The 21,898-nt window shown below is 38.1% G+C and overlaps 2 protein-coding genes and 1 long non-coding RNA gene across 3 annotated transcripts in view; all 3 read right to left on the bottom strand.

Moving 5' to 3' along the window:
- Positions 1–17,184, bottom strand: part of LOC143366441 (UBA-like domain-containing protein 2) — a 36,897-nt gene extending 19,713 nt beyond the window's left edge. The window contains exons 1-2 of the mRNA XM_076807541.1: positions 16,555–17,184; positions 180–254 (exon numbers count right to left, since the gene is read on the bottom strand). Of these exons, the coding sequence (XP_076663656.1) occupies positions 180–254; positions 16,555–16,662 (183 nt within the window). The 5' untranslated portion in view covers positions 16,663–17,184. The remainder of the gene's footprint in view (positions 1–179; positions 255–16,554) is intronic.
- LOC143366447 (uncharacterized) lies at positions 13,846–16,541 on the bottom strand. Its single transcript, XR_013084734.1, has 3 exons — positions 16,064–16,541; positions 15,414–15,632; positions 13,846–15,302 (listed from the first exon to the last, which is right to left on the bottom strand). It is a non-coding gene; the product is annotated as an uncharacterized LOC143366447 (long non-coding RNA).
- Positions 17,185–17,910: 726 nt separating the features above from the next.
- LOC143366406 (tRNA-uridine aminocarboxypropyltransferase 1) lies at positions 17,911–19,270 on the bottom strand. Its single transcript, XM_076807475.1, has 4 exons — positions 18,929–19,270; positions 18,718–18,858; positions 18,458–18,641; positions 17,911–18,344 (listed from the first exon to the last, which is right to left on the bottom strand). Exons 1-4 carry the CDS (start codon positions 19,151–19,153, stop codon positions 17,983–17,985), a joined length of 912 nt encoding a protein of 303 aa, XP_076663590.1. The 5' UTR covers positions 19,154–19,270; the 3' UTR covers positions 17,911–17,982.
- Positions 19,271–21,898: the final 2,628 nt, after the last annotated feature.

Here is a 21,898-nt window from a genome sequence, read left to right as displayed (position 1 = left end):
TTAAACTATATCTGAATCAAACGAATTTTGAAAAATCCCCCGAGAACATAGAAATTATATATGTATAAAGTTTTTGCAAAATTTCGAACGTGTCGATTTCGACGTTGGCCCTTCTCGAACTCACCCACAGATTTTAAACTACCGATAACCTTTGTCAAAGGCGAAACCAATCGACTTACTTGGCCGAAATGCGTACCGGGTCCTTGCGCGCACGGGGGTATCGCAGCCTCTTGGAAGAAAATACTGAGGGCAGTCTAGAAGAAACAAAAGAGAACAAACCAAGATTAGATATAAGCATTGAAACAGGCGGATTTCTTATCTTGACTTTCGATACATGTATTTTCCAATTACGTAATTACGTCGAGTGTCCCGCCGTTTGCTACAGAAACAATGTTTCAGCAGACGATGCCTTTACAGTGCTGATGTAAAATATGTGGCACTTGATTAATCGTAGCGACCTTTTTGTCGGCAATTATTTTCCACGTACAATGCGTTCTGGGAAACTAGAATACCAACAAACTTCGTTGAACGGTTTATAAACGTTTTAGGTCCGCTGTAATTGCTCCTTCAAACAGAACTCATACCAAGGTAAGTGCGCAGAGAAACTTGCAAATCTTTTTGTGGTTGTATTAGAAAACGTACAAATTTAATAGACTACCTCTGTAATAGACCGTTGGTGTATTTAAATTTGGGGGTTGTTAGCTGTAAATGAAACGTGATAGGGCAAGCTAGCTAATCCACGAAGAGATTGCAAACTTACAAATGTTTTAAAATCATTTAGAATTTGGATTTGCATCAAATGGCCCTAGAAGTCATCGCAGAAGTATTCTCAGCACGCAGGGTGCATTTGAACCCATTCGAAACTATAATATTAACTTAATAATATTTATTACACTTATCAGTATCCCCACAAAGTGCATAAAAATCTGACACAATAGCACCATCAAAATCTAATACAGAACGAAATTCTATCATAGGTCAGAGGTACACGAAAATTATAAAAAAATTAAAACCGACTTCAAAAAAAGAGAAATGCACTGAAAAGTAAAAAATAATTGTTTCCCTTATTTAATCTACGACTCTCAAATTTGTATGTCGGCGCCTCGTAATTTGCACCCTGTAAATCTGGCGCCAACTTAAAAAAATTGGGAGTCGTATATAATAAGGTACAAAATTAATTTTTATTTTCCAGCGCATTTTTATTACTTTTTTGAAGTCGATTTCGATTTTTTTAAAAAATTTTATTTCGTCCTTTTTAATTATTTAATTTGTATAACTACATTTATTTAATAATGAAGCCGGTTAATGAAACTGATTTCTTATTTGTGGTGTAACTTCAAAACTTCTTAACCGATTTCGCTAATTCTTTCTCCGTGCCTTAAGTTGATCCAAGCTAAACTAAATGCAATAAGTTTCGCGAAAATCGGTCCAGCAGTTACGGAGAAATTCGCGGACAAACATAATACGTACTAACATACATAAATACATACACATCGGACGTAGATCCTCTTTCTTTTTGAAGTCGGTTAAAAGTGGACCCCGTTGGCGCTATCGGTGGCCAAGTCACTCGCCATCCAATAGTTAGCGAGCTAGAAGTCGTAAATCATTCTACTCAATCGATTACTAAGTATGTGGCATAGCGACTACGTTAACGTTACCGCGCGACGATCGATCGATACACAAAATTACGTATGTATGGCGTATGCTGTTCTGCCAGCAGGTAAATAGTAACTTCGTTTGTGTTACGAGATCGCGTTATGCCAGAAAAGTCATGCTACGTTGGATTCTACGCGACTTCGTCAGAATTTTAACACGGCAGTCGATCAACCATTACGCGCGTGAAAATTAATGTACCTGCCGAAGACTGATAAGGTTCTGTTCATTTTAAACGGTATGCACCCCGCGGTGGACGGCACTCACGCGTATAGCACGTAACCGGCCAACAATCGCGTGCCCGTTTGTCTAACCAGATTCTAACAGACCCGGAGGCCTCGCTGTCTTTCACCGCTGCTGAAATATTCAGCATATCGTATAGATAGCCGTACACTTTGCTCTGCTACTTTGTCGATGGAGGTCGAAGTGACCGCAGCTCGACCGCAATGTACTACTTTGTTGCTTGGCTTGAGGTGGATCAATGTTTGTAATGGAGCAACGAATGAGACACTAAGTTGGGGTGAAGGAAATATGCCACTACGAAAGGGTACTTGGGATCAGAGTTGGATATTTTATTATCGAATCAATTTTTATTCGAATGATCTCTAATAAGAATCGCGAATAAAATCAAATTATTCCGGAATAACGAATAATTTTTTATCCCGAGAAAAAAATTTTTATTCGAATACATTTTTTGCCCTACTCTGCTTGGGACACTGATTGTGAGTAGAACAAAAATTGTTGTGTCAATATATATATAAAAAGTTTAAAATAATTAAAAAAAAAATTAAAACCGACTTCAAAATAATAAAATTACACTAAAAAGTAAAAAATAATTTTTTCCCTTATTTAATCTACGACTCTCATATTTTTTAAGTCGGCCCTTCATCATTTACCCTGTGTAAATCTGGCGTCGGCTTAAAAAATATGAGAGTCGTAGATTAAATAAGGGAAAAAATTATTTTTTACTTTTTAGTGTCATTTTATTATTTTTAAGTCGGTTTAATTTTTTTTATTAGTATACACGGTGTCCTGAAATGAGAGAACAGCTCGGGGGTGATAGGAAATGCAACTTTGTGAAGTCTTAGAAATGTTTCAACGAGTTTATGCTCCAAAGTGTGGAAAGATGGACTGCTCCAAAACCTGAAGTAAGATCTGTATGCCATAGAATTTTTAAGGGGACGTGGTGTTGTCTCTCTGAACCGCTCAGCCAAGGTTGCTCGTGGTTTCGCATATTACAATGCTCGATTTAACAGTAGCATTTCAAATGGAACGAAACTTGTTTAACAAGTTTCTATCTGTGTCAATAATCTCGTCATTCGCTGTATTTGTACTGAGCAAGTGTAGTAGTGTATCACGCCACTTCTATCGCCAATGTCCACACCTATCCTGGCCCCGTATCCCATGTTTCCGTCAGGAACTTTAAAAACAAACTGGGAATTACTTTCGAAGGAGTAGAACACAGGTTCGATTCAATTGCTGTGGCATACAGGTCATTTGGCTCACAAAACGCAGTAATGACTGAAGTTCCTCCTGGAGCAAGTGTACACCCACCTTTAACCTAGCATAAAGTGACCACAGTTTTATTTTGAAATGCGGTAAAAAAAAACTTAACACATTCCTGAGGACACCATTTTCTTAGTTTATTTAATTACATGATAAAGACGTACTTCTGATGAATTAAAACAAAATTAAAAACACTTAAAAATTTTACATGTCGAATCCGGAACGCTTTCCAGGTGAGTTTTCAAATTCGGGACGTCTGGTCACTTTAACCTAGCATGTTAGCTCCTTGGATTCCCAGAACGCAGTAATGGCTGAATTCCATTAATTTTTCTGTGATAAGTGGACACCCACCTTAACGTCACATAACAGATCATTGATCACCCGAAAACGCAATCGTTTTCCTGTGAATAGTGGAGATCTACCTTCACATAGTACGTTAGCTCGTTAGGCTGCCCCGTGGCAAGTGTACACCCACCTTTACATGTTCATAAAGCCTGCCACCTGTGCAACTGTGCGTCGCGCCTTTTATTTTGTCGATGTGCAGACCGATTTGGCAAAATAACACGGTTCCACTGGTCATTCTTATGAGTTCTGACCACTTTGGAGCACTGGGAAGTGTCGACTGAATGTATTAATTGTAATTTCGTTTCCTATCGCATTGCCAGGGAAACATCTGGACATTTGGTCATTTGGCCATTGTCCGAGTCTTAAACCGTTTTTAGCACCTTCGGCTGATCTAAATGTAGCTCTTTAAAAACAGATGTTTCATGTAGAATAAAGTAACAGCATTTATGACATTCCCTATAAGCCAGCTATATCGGGATTTGGAACACGCGCACCCGTCTATACTTGTCTGCCCATTTCAGAAATGCGAATTAATCCGAGGAAATATGTATGTATATGCGTGAACACCTGATTGGACCAAACTCCTGTACAGGAAATCATAAACATGCGTCTTGCCTTTTTATCGGAAACGCTTCTTTCGCCCACGGCAGTCTCCAATCAGTGACGCTCAACGTAAATAAACAGGACTTGTGAAAGCTTGTTATGGCCACGATTCACCTTCTTTCACGCATTCTACTGTATAGTCTCACTACAATGGAAAAGCTGACGCAAAGCTCGGCGCAGAGGGCGCCACTAGCGCATGTACCTTTGCTGACTGCTGATTTCAAAATTAAAATGACAACAAAAAGAGAAAATTATAAAATATAAAATATCATAAACTGTTAAAAAAATTTTCATGCTACAGTTGACTTCTAATATCTTTCATTTATTTTGCCAGGTCTGACGTCTTTATAACCTAAAAGATGCAAATTTATTTTTTACGTCTACATAATGAATAATAGCTAATAATAATAATAAATAATAATTATACATACATGCACTTATTATAGAACTAGAAATTAAGAAGTGAAATAAGATAATTTTAAAAAATTTAAATACACCTAAAACACCGATGACAAATGGCACATTTGCTGGTGGTGTCACGGGTGGGAAAAAGTTGCAGTCGGCTTCTTCATTTTTTAGATAAATTTATTTTTTAATTGGGCTATACATCCGAATGACCACAGCGGCCGATCGACATGAGGTTTGAGGAGAAGGGTGGGGAGGGTGTGTGGACCCTAAATCTAAAATTGTTGCTTCGGGAATTTATTAGTTTCCGAAATATTAATAAAAAAACTTTTAGTATGTCTGTTTACTTATTCCGACATAACGCATTCCACTTTTCAACTTGTTCCGGGTATTAGTATTGGTTGGGGCTAGACTAGCGCGGGGGGCGCGCGCCCGCTTGCGGGCGTGTGACGCATGGTAGCGAATCGCCGTGAGTTTGGAAATTTGAACCAGAAACTTGCGGATGCGATCCATCCTATTATACAGGGTGGATACCTATTACTCTATTGATAGCCAAAAATACTCTACAGGGGTGATTCTAAGGGCCAAAATAAGACGAAACTATAGAATACAATTTTTTAATATCGCGCTTCATTTCAAGAAAATTGGCTTTGAATTTCAGCTAAATACCTACGCGTGCCTTTTAGGCGCCTGAGGGGCACGCGGCCAACCGTCCGTAGAATAAATTGGGGGAGGGAGGATAGGATGGATCCCCATTAGGGCTACGTGTACGCAGTTCAAAAAATAAATTGTAAAAAAATTAACAATAATTTTTTATTAATACTTCGGAAACTAATAAATACCCGAAGCTACAATTTTAGATTTAGGGTCCACACCCCCTCCCCGCCCCTCCCTTCAAACCTCGTGTCGATCGGCCACTGGGGCCATTCGGAAGTATATCCTTTAAATGCTCTACTGGTGACATTTTCCTCAAATCTGGTATATTTAGATGAAAGGTGAACAGAATGACCTGTGTGTGTCCCCAGCACGGTGAAATAGGGTTCGGCGACGGCGAAGTGTGAAATCCTTGTTTCCGCTACTGAACTGAACAGCCGGTGTCCCAGATACAAACACAAAGCAAGATGTGTAGAAGAAGGCTAGTCTATCCACTGTTTTCGACGTGCGCGACTGGCGGAGCATCGCATTGGCCCATTTCGTGCGTGCTGCCTCATAAAATCGACCCTTTCGAACGCTCGAAGAGGTCGCGCGCGGCGCGCAGTTGCGTAAATGGGACCTTGCCTTAATACGGCCACATTTTCTCGAGCCCTTCGACTAAATTGCAGGCCAGGCATTCTAATAAGAGCTCGTTTTATCGCCGGTCTGGGCGAACGCGCGAAAGTTTACCGACCGCGAATCAACAGCGGCTTTTAATCGACCCGATTGCCACAACGGAAATTTACAAACAATTCTCGTGCCCGATTCTTGCGCACACGCGACGACATTCTCGGTTTCGCGGAGCTTGAAAGCCACTTCCAAGAAGGATTGTGACGCGCCGCGTTCTATGCTCGCTTATTTTCCCATTAGCATTGCAGGAACGTGTATACATACATATTGTTAGAAACTTGTGTAAATTTTCCCAGAAAATGCTCTTTTGCGTAGTGGCTGCTTACAAGTTACGTGCTCAACGAGTTTTATTTAAACGTTGGCTGCCGAGTTGGTCGCATCTTTACAATAAATGAACACTTAAATTTACACAGTTACTAAACAATATTAGTGGCATCAGAAATGATCTACGATATCAAATGCATTATTTCAGTATGAGATATTCTTAGTTTTTATAGATTTCAATGACTGTAAGTGAACGAAAAGTATGGCACAATGGCGAAGCAGTCAATATATTGTACACGATCACTGTTATCGACGCATTAATCGCAATAACTGACTAGTTCCATAGTGAAAAGTCGATTGTATAAAATACGTAAGTATAGTATAGGGATTGTAATACTGTTAAACCGGTTTACCAGTAAATCGCGGCAAATACCCTAAAATTTTTACAGGTAATTTGCCTTTCTTTTACCGGTAATTTACTTTTTACCGGTAATTCGATAAATTACATATAGTAATATAGCGTGTATATGCGTTCAATAATTCCTTCGACATATACTGCGTTAGCAATAAAAGAATAACTTCAATTTCTAATAAAGGCGAAAACTGAAGTGTCTCATGAGGAACCCACTCTGATCCAAAAGAAAACTAAACATCTAAGTCAAGTCATTAAAATGAATTATTAAGGACGCATTTTCAAGAGAAAAAAGTAAGGGGAATTTTTTACACACACACAAATGGCATATAATTTCCTAATGACTACCCGACCAACAAGTATAAAATCTGAGAGAGCTTTTTCCGCGGCTGGATTATTTTGTACAAAAATTAGGTCGCAATTAGGAGACCAAAGTTTAGACAAATTATTTTTTGCATGCTTATTTGCTAAAAAGAGTTAATAAATAAAAAAATATTTAACTATTCTTTTCCTGGTGAAGACCACCTTCTCGTTTTTGAAGTCGGTTAAAAAGTCGGTAAATTTACAATCCCTAGTATAGTAGACATAGATAATGTTTGAATAATCGATTTCTTCAGATAATAATTGAACGAGTATACTTCAACACGAAAATCGATCGTTAATTGGCCAGGGTGGGTCAACTAAAATCTTACGATTAAGAAGCGATTTTATTCGAAAAGTATTAGGAATTAGGGTAAAACTGCCTTTTTGTAGTTTAAAGAATAAATAAGTACCCCCCACCCCCCATTTGTCTGTAAACAGAATAGCATACACTTTATTTCAATTACTTATCCATAATATGCATAGTTAACGAAAACTTCAAGATAAGACATATGAAAGGAAATACACTGTGAGCTAGAAATAATTTTATTAAATGTGTAACATGATATACCTATGCATCTAAGTATTTATTATTAATTCTTTTGCTGATACCTACTGTTTGGGAAGCACGAAACGAGAAATAACATCAGTAAAGAAATTGATAAATATTTACATGCACACGTACATTTACGTACAGTTTTTGATGTTCAAAAAAACAATTTCTAATTAGGAACATGATCGTTTTAAGGTTTCATTTTGAATCTTATTTTAAAATGCTTATAATAAAGGATATTTGTAAACATTTATCGAGTGACATACAAACAGCGCCTCAAACGTATGATTTATTTTTACGACTGACTAAAACTGCAAAAATTTCGTTTCTTGAAATAAAGAAAAAAAAAGATCAGATTCATAGAAAAAGAATTTTGTTGTTATTCTTGATTGTCAACGTAAAAAAAGTTTACGACACTTCATATAATCCATCCTATTAATCATACATGTAACTAGCTGTTATTTCGCTTTACATTGGCTTTTATGTGCTTATCTCTATGTGACTTATTCTGCCATCATATTGCGTATTACATATGTAATTTTCTAATCTGTGCTTCATTTCTCAGTGTATACACTGTTGTATATTGATTTATCAAAGGACTTCCGTTTAAATAAATAAATAAATAAATTATTATCCTGCATAATGTTGGTTTTAGACCAAAAATTAGTTAAAAATTTCCCCATTTCATTACATTCTTTTTGCATACTAGCCCAAAACTGTTTCTGTAGCAACGAATTATTCTCATTTCACGAATGTTTACATTTTTCCAAACGGTGTTCCCATAGTCAAGGTTCTACTATAATTGATAAACCATCCCTAATAAATCTTATCTGTGTTTATCGAGAAAGAACTCAAGAGAAACTGAGTATCGCGAACAATTCTAAATCAAGTATGTTAATGTAAACGCCATTCGCGTCAACAAACCTCACCAAAGATAACAAACAAACGAGTCGATCGTATGATAAAACGATCACGCGATTGCGATGTGTGGAAGCTTTCCAGAAGTAGATCCACAACTTACTCGATTGTCTCGTGTTAAGACAATCTGGAAGATCCTTATCGCGATACTTGTTATACTAATTGTAAAAGACATGCATACGTGTATTTTCCCTTCAACAAGTCGCCTGCGTTAAACTTTATGAATTATTTGTTTGCCTTGAACGGTGCTTCGTGTATTTATAAAAGAATGGCAGAATGGAAAGAAGAGGGGACCTGTTTCGTCTGGTCGTTTTTAAATAGCTCTTACATACACGTGTCGCCTTAGTAAATACTTTAAAGTGACCAAACATATCATTTTTAAAAAGAACTTTAGGCAGAGACAGCTGTTTAAATAAATTTTGATTGAACTTTCTTGGATCGAGAAGCACAATCATAGTTAACGAGATATATCGAGCACTAACTGGTTTATCAAATTCCAGGAATCGTTCCAATAGCAATTTGTAGTGTTTGCTTTGCATCATGGGAATTTTTTTTACCAGTTTTATACTTTAACTGATTTTCGGTTCTCGTCTTCTTATATTCAAATGGAGTTTTTATGTGTGAAACGATTTATATGAAAGTGTAGAATGAGTGAAAAATATAGTTAGAGAGAAAAGAGTGAAAATTAAAAGAAGGATGAAGTTGTATTTGGAAATGTCATTTACAAAGACAGACAATTGTGCTTTTGTGTAAATAAGCGTAGGATTATTTGTATTAATTATACATGAGAAGGATTGGTGAGATCGAAACGCAAAGTGAAAGACTTAACTGCCACGTGGATACACGTGCCACTAAAGTAGAGCTGTTCGAGTAATCAAACCGTGTCGAACACCCGAGTATTTCTAGCGACTCGAAAAAATTGGAGCAACCCGAAAAAATTCAACTGGCTCGATGGCTGAAGTAGTGCCAGAAAATATTAGTAACTTAAATAAGTTGGAGCAATTTGAAAACTTTGAATATATCAAACTTTGAATATATCAAAGAACGTTTTAAGAGTTCCAGAAAATAGAGCAAATAACGTTTGCGAGATACAATTTTAAAGGGTGTATTTAAAGGCAATTCTCAATGACTGTAGGATAATTTCGACCGTCTTTTAACTTTTGGAGCCATTTCATACCCCTCGGATACTTAGATTTTATCAATTTCGAATTAAACAGATTTATAGTATATCAGAATTAGATAATAACAGAGAAAAGTAGTATTCTGTTATAAAATGACTAATAACATTTTTTTTTTAATACATGAGGCCGTAAATGAGGACCGCGGTGTCCGAATTGTCAAAAAAAAAAAATGTTCGACAATTTTACCCAACTGCCTCAAATAAAATCAATAATAAATGATTAATTAAACAGAAATATATCAGCGAGATTATCCAAACGGAATAAAATTAATTTAAAAATGCGTTCTTATGTTGTAACATTTCAGAATAGCGTTTACTGCAATTGATTATTACCCGCACCTACATATACAGGGTGTTTCACGTGACTTTATTACTTGAAATATTTCTGCTATATTTGAAATTTCATACAAATATTTTCTACAAAAGTAGTATAGTTTTGTTAGGGCCGGCGTATAGTAACAATAGTTTCATTCAGTTGGGCGGGTTTAATGAGATACGAAGGTCAACTTTGTTTTTTTAAATGGAATGCTATATTTTATTTGCTGGTATCCGATAAGAAGGTCACTAAAGGCTCTTCATAAAACTTAAAAAAAAAAACACAAAGTTAAATAAAATCATCCTTACTCTACGTGGACCCCCACAAAACTATGCAACATTAGTCGAAAACATTTCGATAAAATTCTAAATTGTATAGCAGAAATATTTCAGGTGATAAAGTTAGGTGACACACCCTGTATACTGATTCGTTGGGTAATACACATATGCAGCATTATTTATGTTGATTATTTTTATCATTCAGCATAAGCTGACAAGACAGTTAATTGAAGGAAGCAAAGCGAACTGTAAATAATATTAGAATGCGTGGGGCCATTAAAGACCCGAGAAGCCGTACTAAGGTTAATAGCCAGGTGAAAACATATGAAAGGAACGCCGATGTTAGCGGGAAACATCGTTGGCGAGTTACTTTCACGCTGTTTGCAAACAAAGTGTCTTACTCTGGCCGTGCCTCAAGAATAAGAGAATGGCACGCTGCCAGCGGTGGCACGGCGCTATTTTTTTTACGAACGCTCGATACACCGGCAGTGTTTTGTCGTTTCGCGGCTACACGGCTGCGCGTGAATAACTTTCGGAATTCGTCAACGCGCTGACGGGCCCAAGTGATCTGCCTTGTGCTGTTATTTCCACGGAAACAAAGGGGACGAAACGATCGAGAAGAAAATCATAAATATCCAGCAAAACGACAAACATGTTTGTCGAACGAATTATCGTCGTGGTCCAGGCCGCGCTGACCTTCGTCGGACACGGACGAAGGTGTGGGGGGGTCCCGTTGATGATGAGAGACACTGACGGCGACAAAAACAGAACAGATGGACTTTGCCAGATGTCACAGCGATGTTGTATCGTCGTAATCTGCCGTTTCTCTAGCTTAGAACCTGGGCCTCTGCAAAGGATCCCCGATAAAGCGACGCGCCTTGGCGATCGGCGGTGCGATAACGATAACGGGCGGTCTTATTTCTCCACCTAGCGGGGAACTTCCTTGCGCGTAATTGCATCCCGGCGAGGATAAGTCGCGTCGAAATAACGAAATTGAACGTTCCATGGAACGGGGCGCGAGAGTAACGGAAAATATTTGGCACTCGTTCCTGGTTCATAGGATACGAAACGCGAAGTACTAAAAATACAGCGACTACGAGGGCGAAACGCCAATCCTGAGTGTCAATATCGCGGGAGTTTATAAGTACAGCGGCACGGTGGGTCCTCGTATTTACGCACGCCTGGTAAATTAAAGTTTCGTCGATTCTTTGCTTTCCTACGGAATTGCCGGGCGGCTGTCGATAAAATAGGGCGAGGCGCGAGAAGATATCTATTTTAGGACCCGGAGGTCGAATAATGCACGTGTGTTAGTATCCTCGAAAAGATAAGCTTTGTAGCGATGGTACACGAAACAACAACAACAGGAGTGTTTGACTTCTCAGCGATGTGGGTTGCCTTAAGTAAGGGGTTTCTCGAATGTCAACAGTATATGACGAATGGTGAGTAACTTTTTATTGGTAACTGGTACTAGCGGGTATTACTTTGTATAATTTGTACCTTCCCGCTCAACATTTGCTTCCTGAGAAATTAGCAGTTTACCTTGGACAGAAGAAAACCAGCCATTCTATGCTTATAGGACTTAAGATGCGCTCCTGAGATTTCTCATTTTAACTATGAAAATTTTGAACAAATATATACGCGAGTGCTAGAGTGGAAAAGTTTGTTTTTGAAAGTTCCTTCAATTTTGCCCTCCAAGTATTCGCTGAAAATAAGTATACATATGTATTATGTTTGACTCAAATCCCTACTCTATAATTCTGAGGCAAATGACAGATTTGGGTCGTTCCAGGAAGAAAAGTGTTGCGATCTAACTGATAATTGCACATTATTTATCACTAATTTATCCCAAGCTTGCTTCTATCGTAAAGTTTCTCTTGCTCCGTGATTAGGCATTTTTATCTTTGTTATTTTATTTTATATTATATTATTTTATTTTGTTATTATTTTATATATATATATATATATATATATATATATATATATATTTCTCTTATTTTTATCTTTCTATGTAATAATGGTAATAATTGTGTATCTCTGCAGACTACAGGGTTTCCCGTTAATAATAATAATAATAATAATAATAATTATTTAAATAACTTCAGTTTTTTGTGCCACGAAAAACAGCTAAAAAAGTTACCATTGTCCGATTTTGTAAAATAGAGCTATTGAATCTGAAAACTATTTTATTTTGTTAAGTTATAATATTGTATAAAAATTTTAGATGTTTCCCAACGGCGTGTAAGTTCATTCTACACGTATTCATACCCTATAGAGAACAACAAACACATGGCGAGGTCTGTTGCAAAAACTTGTTAATCTTAGACTTCCAGACTTTACACAAGAAAGAAGGACACGGGAAGCAAAACTTACGGATTCATGTTTCGCCATTCATATTGATTATTTATGACTTCTTATTCGATACTAACAAGGGAACGTCCCGAACCCGGAAACTCAAAAAATTCTGCATCTTTGTGAACATGTAGGGAATTTCCTCCTGATTATAACACAATACTCGTACAATCATACTGCAATAGTCTTTTTCTAGAAATGTAAATTTTGATATGTTGAAATTTGTATTTGAAAAAATAGTCGTGTATAAAAGCGATTATTTTTGTTAAAATTCACCGAATTCAGAAATTTAATTATTAAGGTCTAAAAATTTAGAGAAATATTTTGCAAAGACAACCTAGGGTGCGATACACCCCGTGTGACCACGAAGGGTTAATTGAAAATTGGACTGTATCTTTGTTACTGGTACATGGCTATTGCAAACTTTAATCCAAGATATGTACGTGCAACACTCATCGGATCATGAAAGCGGCTCATGTATTGCGGATTGACACTAACATAGTGCGAGAGAGAGAGAAAAAGAGAGCGAGAGAGAGAGAGAGAGTGAGAGAGAGACTGGAAAGGTACAGGGGTAACGTACGGAGACTCGCCAGTAGTCATTAGAACCCATGTCGTAATCTGTTGTTAAACGCATTAGCAGCCGAGCAGAGAAAGTTTTCAGACAGGATTCAACGAACAGACTGGATTCTCTCTCTTCCCCTGCTCGCGATGTTTGAGAGACAAGGCAGCAGCCCGCTAGTACCAGTTACCAGTTCTGTATTCTTTTCCGTACCATCGACATTCGAGTCTCTCAACAAAAGAAAATGAAAGGTTCAGCGTAGCCCATGACCAAAAAGTCGCCGATAATACTCCAGACGCTACATATCGGCTTTCCCTCTGACAATCGCTCGAAAAACCAATGGTTAAATCAAACATGTTCCATCTAACACCTCTGACGAATAAAATGAAATTTTCGTCCTTCTTTTAATATGTTGTAATTCGTTTTGCGTACAATAAAGTCCTATTATTATCTGTTTGTTGAATGTCTTAAAATATTTTTTAAATTATGCGCTACCGATTAAAAGACAACGTTTGGTGCTTTTCAGGTTAGCGAGGGGGATAATGCGATGGCTATATAATTGTTGCAAGCTGACGCAACGACGATATAGCAACAGAATGACAAATATCGAAGATCCTTTGCGGCTCTTATGAAACTTTATATTTGAAGTACAAGCGAGATTACAATTTAACGTCTGGCTTCGTGTTGCAATCACTTCGTAAACACGGTGCAGAATAACCAATCTAATCTCGCAACCTATCATCTGGGAACTAATTACGAATTAACACGTTCGCCGACACGTTGGTCATCGATGACCGACACCGCTGGGTTCAACTAAAGTATTTATAACGTAAATCCAGTTATATTTACAGATGCATATATCTGTACATGCACATGTGCGAAGCGGCAATTGCGATTGATAGTAGAATCGCTCGAGTACTCGAAACTCGAGCTGGGTAAAACACGGTTTATAGAAACAAGTGCCTCCAACTTCTAATAAATAGGTAAGTACATAATACTTCGATAAAACCTTAATTATCGCTGATTCGTAATAAAATTGTAATAGAACATTCTTTTGAAATAATTCTGCAAATAATTTCAAATAAATATTAGCTCTCTTCCTCCTCACACGAATATTCGAAGTAACGACTACTCTGAGAACTACATAGTGCTGCTAAAATTCAAAACGAAGGCTCTTATTTTACAATGTTACACCTCATATTAAATACTCAAGATGGTGTAATATTATTTAAAACAATCGCTTTAAACAGTCACTAATTATTGTCAAAAGACTCGTTCGATCCTGCTATAAAGCAAAGTCACCTGGTCCCTTACAAATATTTCTATACAAAAACGTCACAAAGCAGTATAAACGATTTCGTAACACGAAATATAATTTGCTATCCGGCTATCTGTTATAAATAGGTTTTGCAATTCGTTCGCGTTCTGAATAAGGAGAACCAACTGGTAACGGGTTTGGAGCGACCAAGCGAAACACCCTAACGCCTCGGCGACGAACGTGTTAATTCAGTCAGCTACTTAGGAGCGTCGTTTTCGTGCTCCACTTACTCTCCGAATTCTCCGCGACCAGAAATATGAAGGTTTACCACGGAAAACCATCGATAATGCCAGTCACGGATAAGATAAGTACTAATTGTCGAAAGGCTAGCGCGGGTTCTTGACCGCATTGTGAACAACGTGCATATTATCACGTGAAAGTACGTGGAACGTAAACTTCGCGGATTTCGGATAGCACGCAGGAGAAATAAAACGACCGTATCGGTTGGCTGGTCGATCGACTGGCAAAAACAGCGAGTGTGTGTCGGGCATTCTGTTTACATTCTATTTCGTTGTTATTTCCGATGACGCGAGACTTTTACCGTTCGTTATTTTTATCCGTTGTTTCACGATACTATTGACAGTCATGGAATAAGGTGAAAGCATAGGTCGCATTAATCGGCGAAACTTTGATACGAATAAACGTGAGTAATTGGACTAAGGTTACCGTTCAAAAATCGTCTCTGCCTTCAGAAAAACGTAACGGTCAAGACGGACGGGGATGTCGCAACATTCAACGGACGATTCGAGGAACACTACTGACACTAACGCGACACAATGTGAGCGTATATACAGGGTGTCTCTGAATACGCTATATGAATCCAAAGGTGGTTCCTATGGAAAAATTATGAATCGAAAGTTTAGAAGAGAATGTTGCCGCACGAGCTGTTGTATTCCGGGAAAATTGTTTTCGTCGATGCTCATGTTTGAATTAAATTTGATTGCGTGGTTCTCGTTAAATCTGAAAAGAAAAGATGAAGTTTCGAGTGGAAATGTGGAAAAAATTGAATATTTCATGTAATATATTATTTCATCTAAAAATCAAATATTTTGTTGAATGACGCTAACTTACAATGTTGTTGTGTGCATGCGATATTTCCATACTCGATTATGTAAAAAAACGAAGGTTCTACGTATTTACGGGACACCCTGTACACGTGCACTATAACACGGTGTTGGGGAATTTCGTCGTTGCATAGACATTGGCATTTGTTTACGTCGAGTGTAACGATTCACAGACGCTGCCTGGCGGTCTATTTTCTTTTGCAGTTTCAATGAACAGACGCCGGTCCTAAGATATGTAATTATTATTAGTTAATTCACCAACTGTTTCTTTTCTGAATTTCACGTACAGACATGTTATGCCAACGCGCGAGCAAACGGTAGATATTGGACGACCTGAACATAATCTGATTTAGATAAACCGAAAGAGGCTTGTAGTAGTACAAACGAATAATCCGTAGATCGATAGACCTGGAAACTTTGTACCAAAAAGATAATTATTGCTCGCGAACGGTGCACACGCGATGTCAGCATTGTTTCCATTGTTAATATCCAGGTCCGTTTGAAGAAATCGCACCACGATACAGACAAGCGGTGCTATTTTAAGCCCATGAAACATTATGTGCGACGAATGCACGCTTAATGACGCTGGCGAGTAAAAGCCAAGACGCCAAGTCACTAGATTTCTGTCTAAATATGTACAGTCACGAGTATACGTACAAATGAAAACAAACAGAAACCGTGGTTAACGTGTTAATCCGAAAGCGATCGCGCCGCTAAACGTATAACCTTGACGGCCAACACTAGCGATCCCACTGGTCGCAACGAATACCGAACAAAACCTCTTAGTAACATCGTATGATTTTTATGAATGGACTTCATCCTGTGTGGTAGTAGACGCGCTCATTGACTCGCAAACTATTACGAGCCGTAACCGTTACGAATCGATCGAATATCAAAGCGAACGTACGTGACAATCGGCCACGGTGGTCGGGCAGGGTGAATTAAATTAATCTTTCCGATTGAATTCGCTGAAATACGCGTAATATCTCCCGGTGGGATCGGCGACAGTACCGCCTGTGTACGGTCGGTCGGTCGGCCATTTTCGCTGCTTTGTTTACGTAGGAGTGTATCGAGCCGCGGTGAACATAAATACGACCAAGTTCTGGATGTACGCAGCGAGAAAGATGCCGAAAGCCACGTTCGCTTACCTCGAATTGCCAGTGTGCTGCCTGCAGCAACTGTTTCGCTTGCTCCCTGGCACAACCTGCGGCCAGCACGAACTGATTGATCATCACTTGCTCGCGAAGGGCGTCCATTTTTTCGTCACGTTTTCCCGTGAAAGGAGAAAATACCGGAAGGGAACGAGTACACGCGCGAGACACGAGCACGGCACAACCTTCCGTGCCGTCGGGCTTTAACTATGGCTCGGGTTTTCGTTCAGACGCGAGCGCGGCCAGCGAGCAGCGAGCACCCTCTTGTTTTCAAAACTAAACTCATCGCAGACGGCTGACGGCGACGGCCACCGCGGGTCGCGGAACGTAAGAGGCGAGGAAGGTGTGACGTCACTGCCAGCTCTATTCGCGAGCCACCGTGCTGCCTCCCCTGTTTGGGAGCGTTCCACGCACCGTGCACACTCCCCGCCTTCGATTGTTTATTTTCGAACGCGATAAACAATGCAAAAAATTACACAACTCGCGAACGGCGGTGCAGCTACGCGATTCGCGGCCCTTGTTTTCTTCTTGAGTATTATCGCGCTTCTTACTTTCAATCAGCAGCAGCGCTTTTATCTTAGAAATCGAGTGGGATTTTAACCCAGAAATAGGTAACGATTTCGCGTTGAGTTTGTTGGGAATACCTATTAGGTCACCCACCTCTGTTCGAGAAATATCGTTTCCGTTACGCGTTAGATGCCACTTCGGAGGTTTATAAGTTTGCTAGCCTGCATAGGTATATAGGAATATTGTTCCTAACTTGCCGATTGTGGTAACGACAGGCGAAAAGTACGTTAATTCGTTAACGTAATACATATTTTACTGAGAAGTATGGTTCGATTTAACCATTCCCGGGTTAAAATAATTTGATACTTGCGGTTCTTAATATTTTGCATGAATTTTGGATTAGAAATTACACGTAATTACTATCATACGGATTTTCGTATACATTTCCGACGTATGTTAGGTTAGGTTAGGTTTATTTTTTTCTTTGGTACCTTCTACAGCCGTATATACACTTGCCTACAAGTATCCAAAGATGGCGTTTCGAGACTCGTATTGTCATATTGCTCAACTATAGTCTAATCTTACATATAATATGAACAATCCAATACAATAAATTCATATGCAACCATACGATACTTTTGCTCTCACATTGTTTCCCTTCACACTCTCATCTTCCTCCCCCTCGTCCCTCAACTCTCGCCCCCCCCTCTCAGTCTAAGTTTTAAATTTCTCTTTCCAACGTATGTAGAAATTCACAAAACTACTTCCTTACTATAACTAGTTGGTGTACTAAATTACATTTACTTTAAGGTTAATAATAAATATCTGAAAAACAATTTTAATATTAGCTTCACTTCTTTATTAATAGAACTATACGACATTAAATACTTCCTTATAAAAAAAATCATTATCACAGAATTACAATAACGGCCTTTTGCATGCCCGCAACTTATCATGGTCATACATAGTGTGAATCTTTTCATACATATACTTAAAAAAATATAAAAGATCATCGTATTGACCCTTGTATTCCTGTTCTATCGCCGATGACTCGTTTGTACTTTGGTGCAGTCCATTCTCCACATGATCCTTTTCCTTAATTAGGCTTGCATCAGAATTCTCTCTATCCGCATACCCTTCTGCTGCGCCGAACGCGCATGTATGTAACTCTACCAAAAACTGGTGGATAGCTTCGATCGTAGCTAAATACCACCGTGGGCTTTTCTTCTGGTGGCGCCAAAATTGGGATATTCTTGACTTCAGAATCACACATTTCAGATCTGCGAATTAACAGCACACTTTGTTCCGGAACTTTCATCTTACAAAAGGGCATTGATGCGCATGGAAATTATATTACTCGCGAATTGATAATATCGTTAATTTATATATTTACCCCGTAACCTTTGATCTTTATAGATAGCTTTCGTCTGATGCCATGTGCTATCAATAAAAATAGCTCTTTTTATAGGAAGCGCATTCTCTATCCTTTGCACGCTTACTTCCTTATCTTGTTTGCCCTCTTTTGCAAAGAGGGATTCAACGCTTACACCAATTTGACTAGGAAAAATTAAGATAGTCTAAGGGATAACGTTATTCTGGCTAAATTAAAGTTTCAAGAGGTCGACAGAATTACAGTACGTTTTGCCATTATACCTCTTCCTTGTCTAATATTTCTGGGAAATCTGGATATGTGAAAATTCTCACATCGTTAGGTGCAAGCACAGCTGCGTGAATCGCAGTGCTTTTCCCGTCGATTTCCCGTGCGTGCTTAATGATATCGACCTTGATTGGTAACTGTAGAGAAAATTATTTACTTGCGCCCACGAAAATATAAACGAGAGATGCATTGGCTCGGTTATAGTACCTTTACTCTTGGGAAGTATCTTTCACTGATGACCGGTAGGCAACAGCTATAGCAGAAAAACTTTCGCGATTTGTAACAACGGTTGCATATCTCCCTGCCTTCTATTGTGTCTAAAATGTGGGCGTCAGTAATTTTCAAATGACGAAAAGGCGCCCTGTCAGTTATTCGCTGTTTCTCCAAGTTTGAAAGATTAACGGAATCATTTCTCATGTTAGACTTCGCCATATTTTTGGAAACATGAAAATCCTTGACTGAGAGCTAAATATATTCTCAACAATGCCTCACATAACTATTCAAAAAAGTAAGAATTAGTGCCAGTGATAGGTTATCGTACACATACACGCGCGCGCGTGTACAAATTAGAAAATACTTAACTAATCTCACCTAATGACTGTTTGGTCCATCTGCTGTACAAACTGTGCACCAATTCATTGGATAACCATAGTTTCGAACCTTCTTCCGGTCTGTTACTGGTAGCTGCATTTTCTAGCATTTGTTTTCGATAGATGGCGCGTCACTGTCAAATCGTGTAGTGATCCTCTGGGGAGTGATTGATATAACCGCAGCCATCTTGGAGCGAAACCGGAAATAAACATATCTATCTCTTTCTATCAGTATTTCTCTTTCTCTTTCTGTCAGTATTTATGTCCCTTTTTGTCAGTATTTCTGTCTCTTTCTTTTTTACAGTTTCTTTCTCTGTCTATTTCCGCTTTTGCTCCAAAATCGTGGCAACCAATCAGCGGCGATATACGTTGTTCCGATCACTCCCTAGAGGATCACTAAATTCAATCGACTTGAAATCAGCCTCTCGTGTTCTTCTCGAAAACAACAAAAACTCGGTACGTTGCCTACATACCTATGTATACATAGTAGCATCGCGATTTTCATAAATACACAATTTATGGAGGAATGTTCCGTCACGTACATACAAGGGCGTCCGGAGACTTTTTTCCAGTAGGGGGGGGGGGGGGCAACTTTGTGAGGATGGTAAAGAAGGATATACTCCTCTTGTTATTTTATTCCATTTTATAGTGCCGTTTTAATTAAAAATTTTAAATCGAAATTTAAAAATATTCTCTTTTCTTAGTATAAACTTAATAAAGATCAGTTTTGAAAAATAAGCGATTTTTTCTCAAAAGCCAGAGGGGGGCAACTGCCCCTATTGCACCCCCCTCCGGACGCCCATGGGTACAAATAGTTTAAATTCTCATGTTTTTTTAGTTCCGAAACTCAAACACTAAAAAGTAAATAATAAAAAAATATATAAAAAAATTTCAAGTTAAACAATTTTATTTCATTTGATCAAAAATGCACAAAAAACTAGAAAATAATTATTTTCTTGTACTACAATTACGATGGCGATATACTTTAAACAAAATCATAACAGGATATGAATCCTGCCCCACGATTTTATTTTACTATTTAGAGTAAAAATTGACTTCCATTCAAGAAACCGAAGCTAATGTAAAAATTCTGAAAGTTATCAGTGATAAAACTGAATTTGATACATCGAACTTCGTAAATCAATTTTTAGGTCAAAATACTTGGAGAGAGAGATGCACGTGAGTATTAAAATATTTAAAATATTTCTACATTTTTAATATTTAAGTATGAACACTGTTATTAGAATTCTTGCAATGATATTTTCCAAATTCTTACAATTTATGCATCAAAAACCGTGGATACAGCTGGGTGATATCAAATGCATTGGTGAATCACTAAAAATAAGGAGCACAGTGGAGTCTTAATTAGAAATTGATAGTTGACAGTCCTGGCATGAGTTTAATCAGATTTCTACGGATGTATCAAGTGATATAATCAATGAATCCCCTTCTTTGTACTTATCTTTTAATTAAAGTCCTTTCGTCGATGAAAGCAATCTTATATTGACGTCTGATGAAGCGGCATGCTTCAATTATTACTTAGGTTTTTCAATAATTAACTGATGAAGCAACGTAGGTTGCGCAGAGTCCTGTAGGTTGCCAAGGGAGGGATGAAACGGTGTGTTATCTCTGTTCCCTTCTAATTTACAAGTTCTTTCACAGGCACAATTAATCGAATTATTCTTGAATCTTTTGCTGCCCTGTCTTCCGTTGTGAGAATAAAGTTACTTAATTACTGTGTCGGGCGTTAATGAAACAGAAAAAAATGTGCGAAGAAATCGTAATAACTGGTTTTTCTTTTGCTTCGCTTAATGAATATCTACGTTTCAAATGAAGTTATCTTCGCCATTCTTACAATCGGATTTCTATAATGGCACGTCGGCGTTTGCACATTCGTTAATACGCATCAAATGGGTGACAATTTTAAAACGAGTAAATATTCTGTGTAAATAATTGAAGATGGTCAAATTTGTCGAAACTTCAGAGAAAAGTTTAGGAAATTTTTACAATCGATTGGAAGAATAACAAAGTATTATCAGAATGTTACAGGCTGTAAAGCAAAATTCTTTTAGACTTTCAAGTTCAAATTTTGCTCTTTGTTTCTGTGTAGGTATGCGATTCGAAAAAGGGATAAAAAGGTCTAAAGTAACTTTGTGCCCATTTTTGCACAAAAAATTGTTAATATTTTGGTCTTGCATTGTCCTCTAAAGCAACTCTGCGTGATCTAATTGATCAAGGTTGAAAACACCTTACTATCCGGTGACTTCTTAATTTTTTTTATGAAAATCTCGAATTTTTACGGACCATATCAGAGGTTTGCGCCGAAGTGACACATGTTCTACACATCCTGCAATTTTTTCCAAGTCGATTTGAACCTCAATTCGCTCGCAATCAGGAAAAAATGAAGAGACAAAAAATATTCGAGAAAAACGCATTTAAAGTTTCTGGGCAAAGGCGAAGCTATATGTTGCCGCTTGACGTTTTTAGCTGCCAAATCTACAATTTTGCAAATTTTACTATAAACCAAGCGGCATTTTATTGAGGAAAGATAGTACCTTCGGAAAATGCAATAAAAAAATCGATTTTT

The sequence above is a fragment of the Andrena cerasifolii genome, chromosome 2 (genome assembly GCF_050908995.1).
Source record: "Andrena cerasifolii isolate SP2316 chromosome 2, iyAndCera1_principal, whole genome shotgun sequence".
In the NCBI taxonomy this organism is placed as follows: domain Eukaryota; kingdom Metazoa; phylum Arthropoda; class Insecta; order Hymenoptera; family Andrenidae; genus Andrena; species Andrena cerasifolii.
This window is presented reverse-complemented; position numbering and strand designations above follow the sequence as displayed.

Bases quoted from the DNA above. Each gene is read 5' to 3' on its own strand.
- LOC143366406 (XM_076807475.1), bottom strand. From the start codon at position 19,153: ATGGCGAAGTCTAACATGAGAAATGATTCCGTTAATCTTTCAAACTTG. The intron at 18,859-18,928 runs GTACTATAACCG...TTTTCTCTACAG, and splicing joins GATACTTCCCAAGAGTAAAG to TTACCAATCAAGGTCGATAT. The intron at 18,642-18,717 runs GTATAATGGCAA...GTTATCCCTTAG, and splicing joins AAATATTAGACAAGGAAGAG to ACTATCTTAATTTTTCCTAG.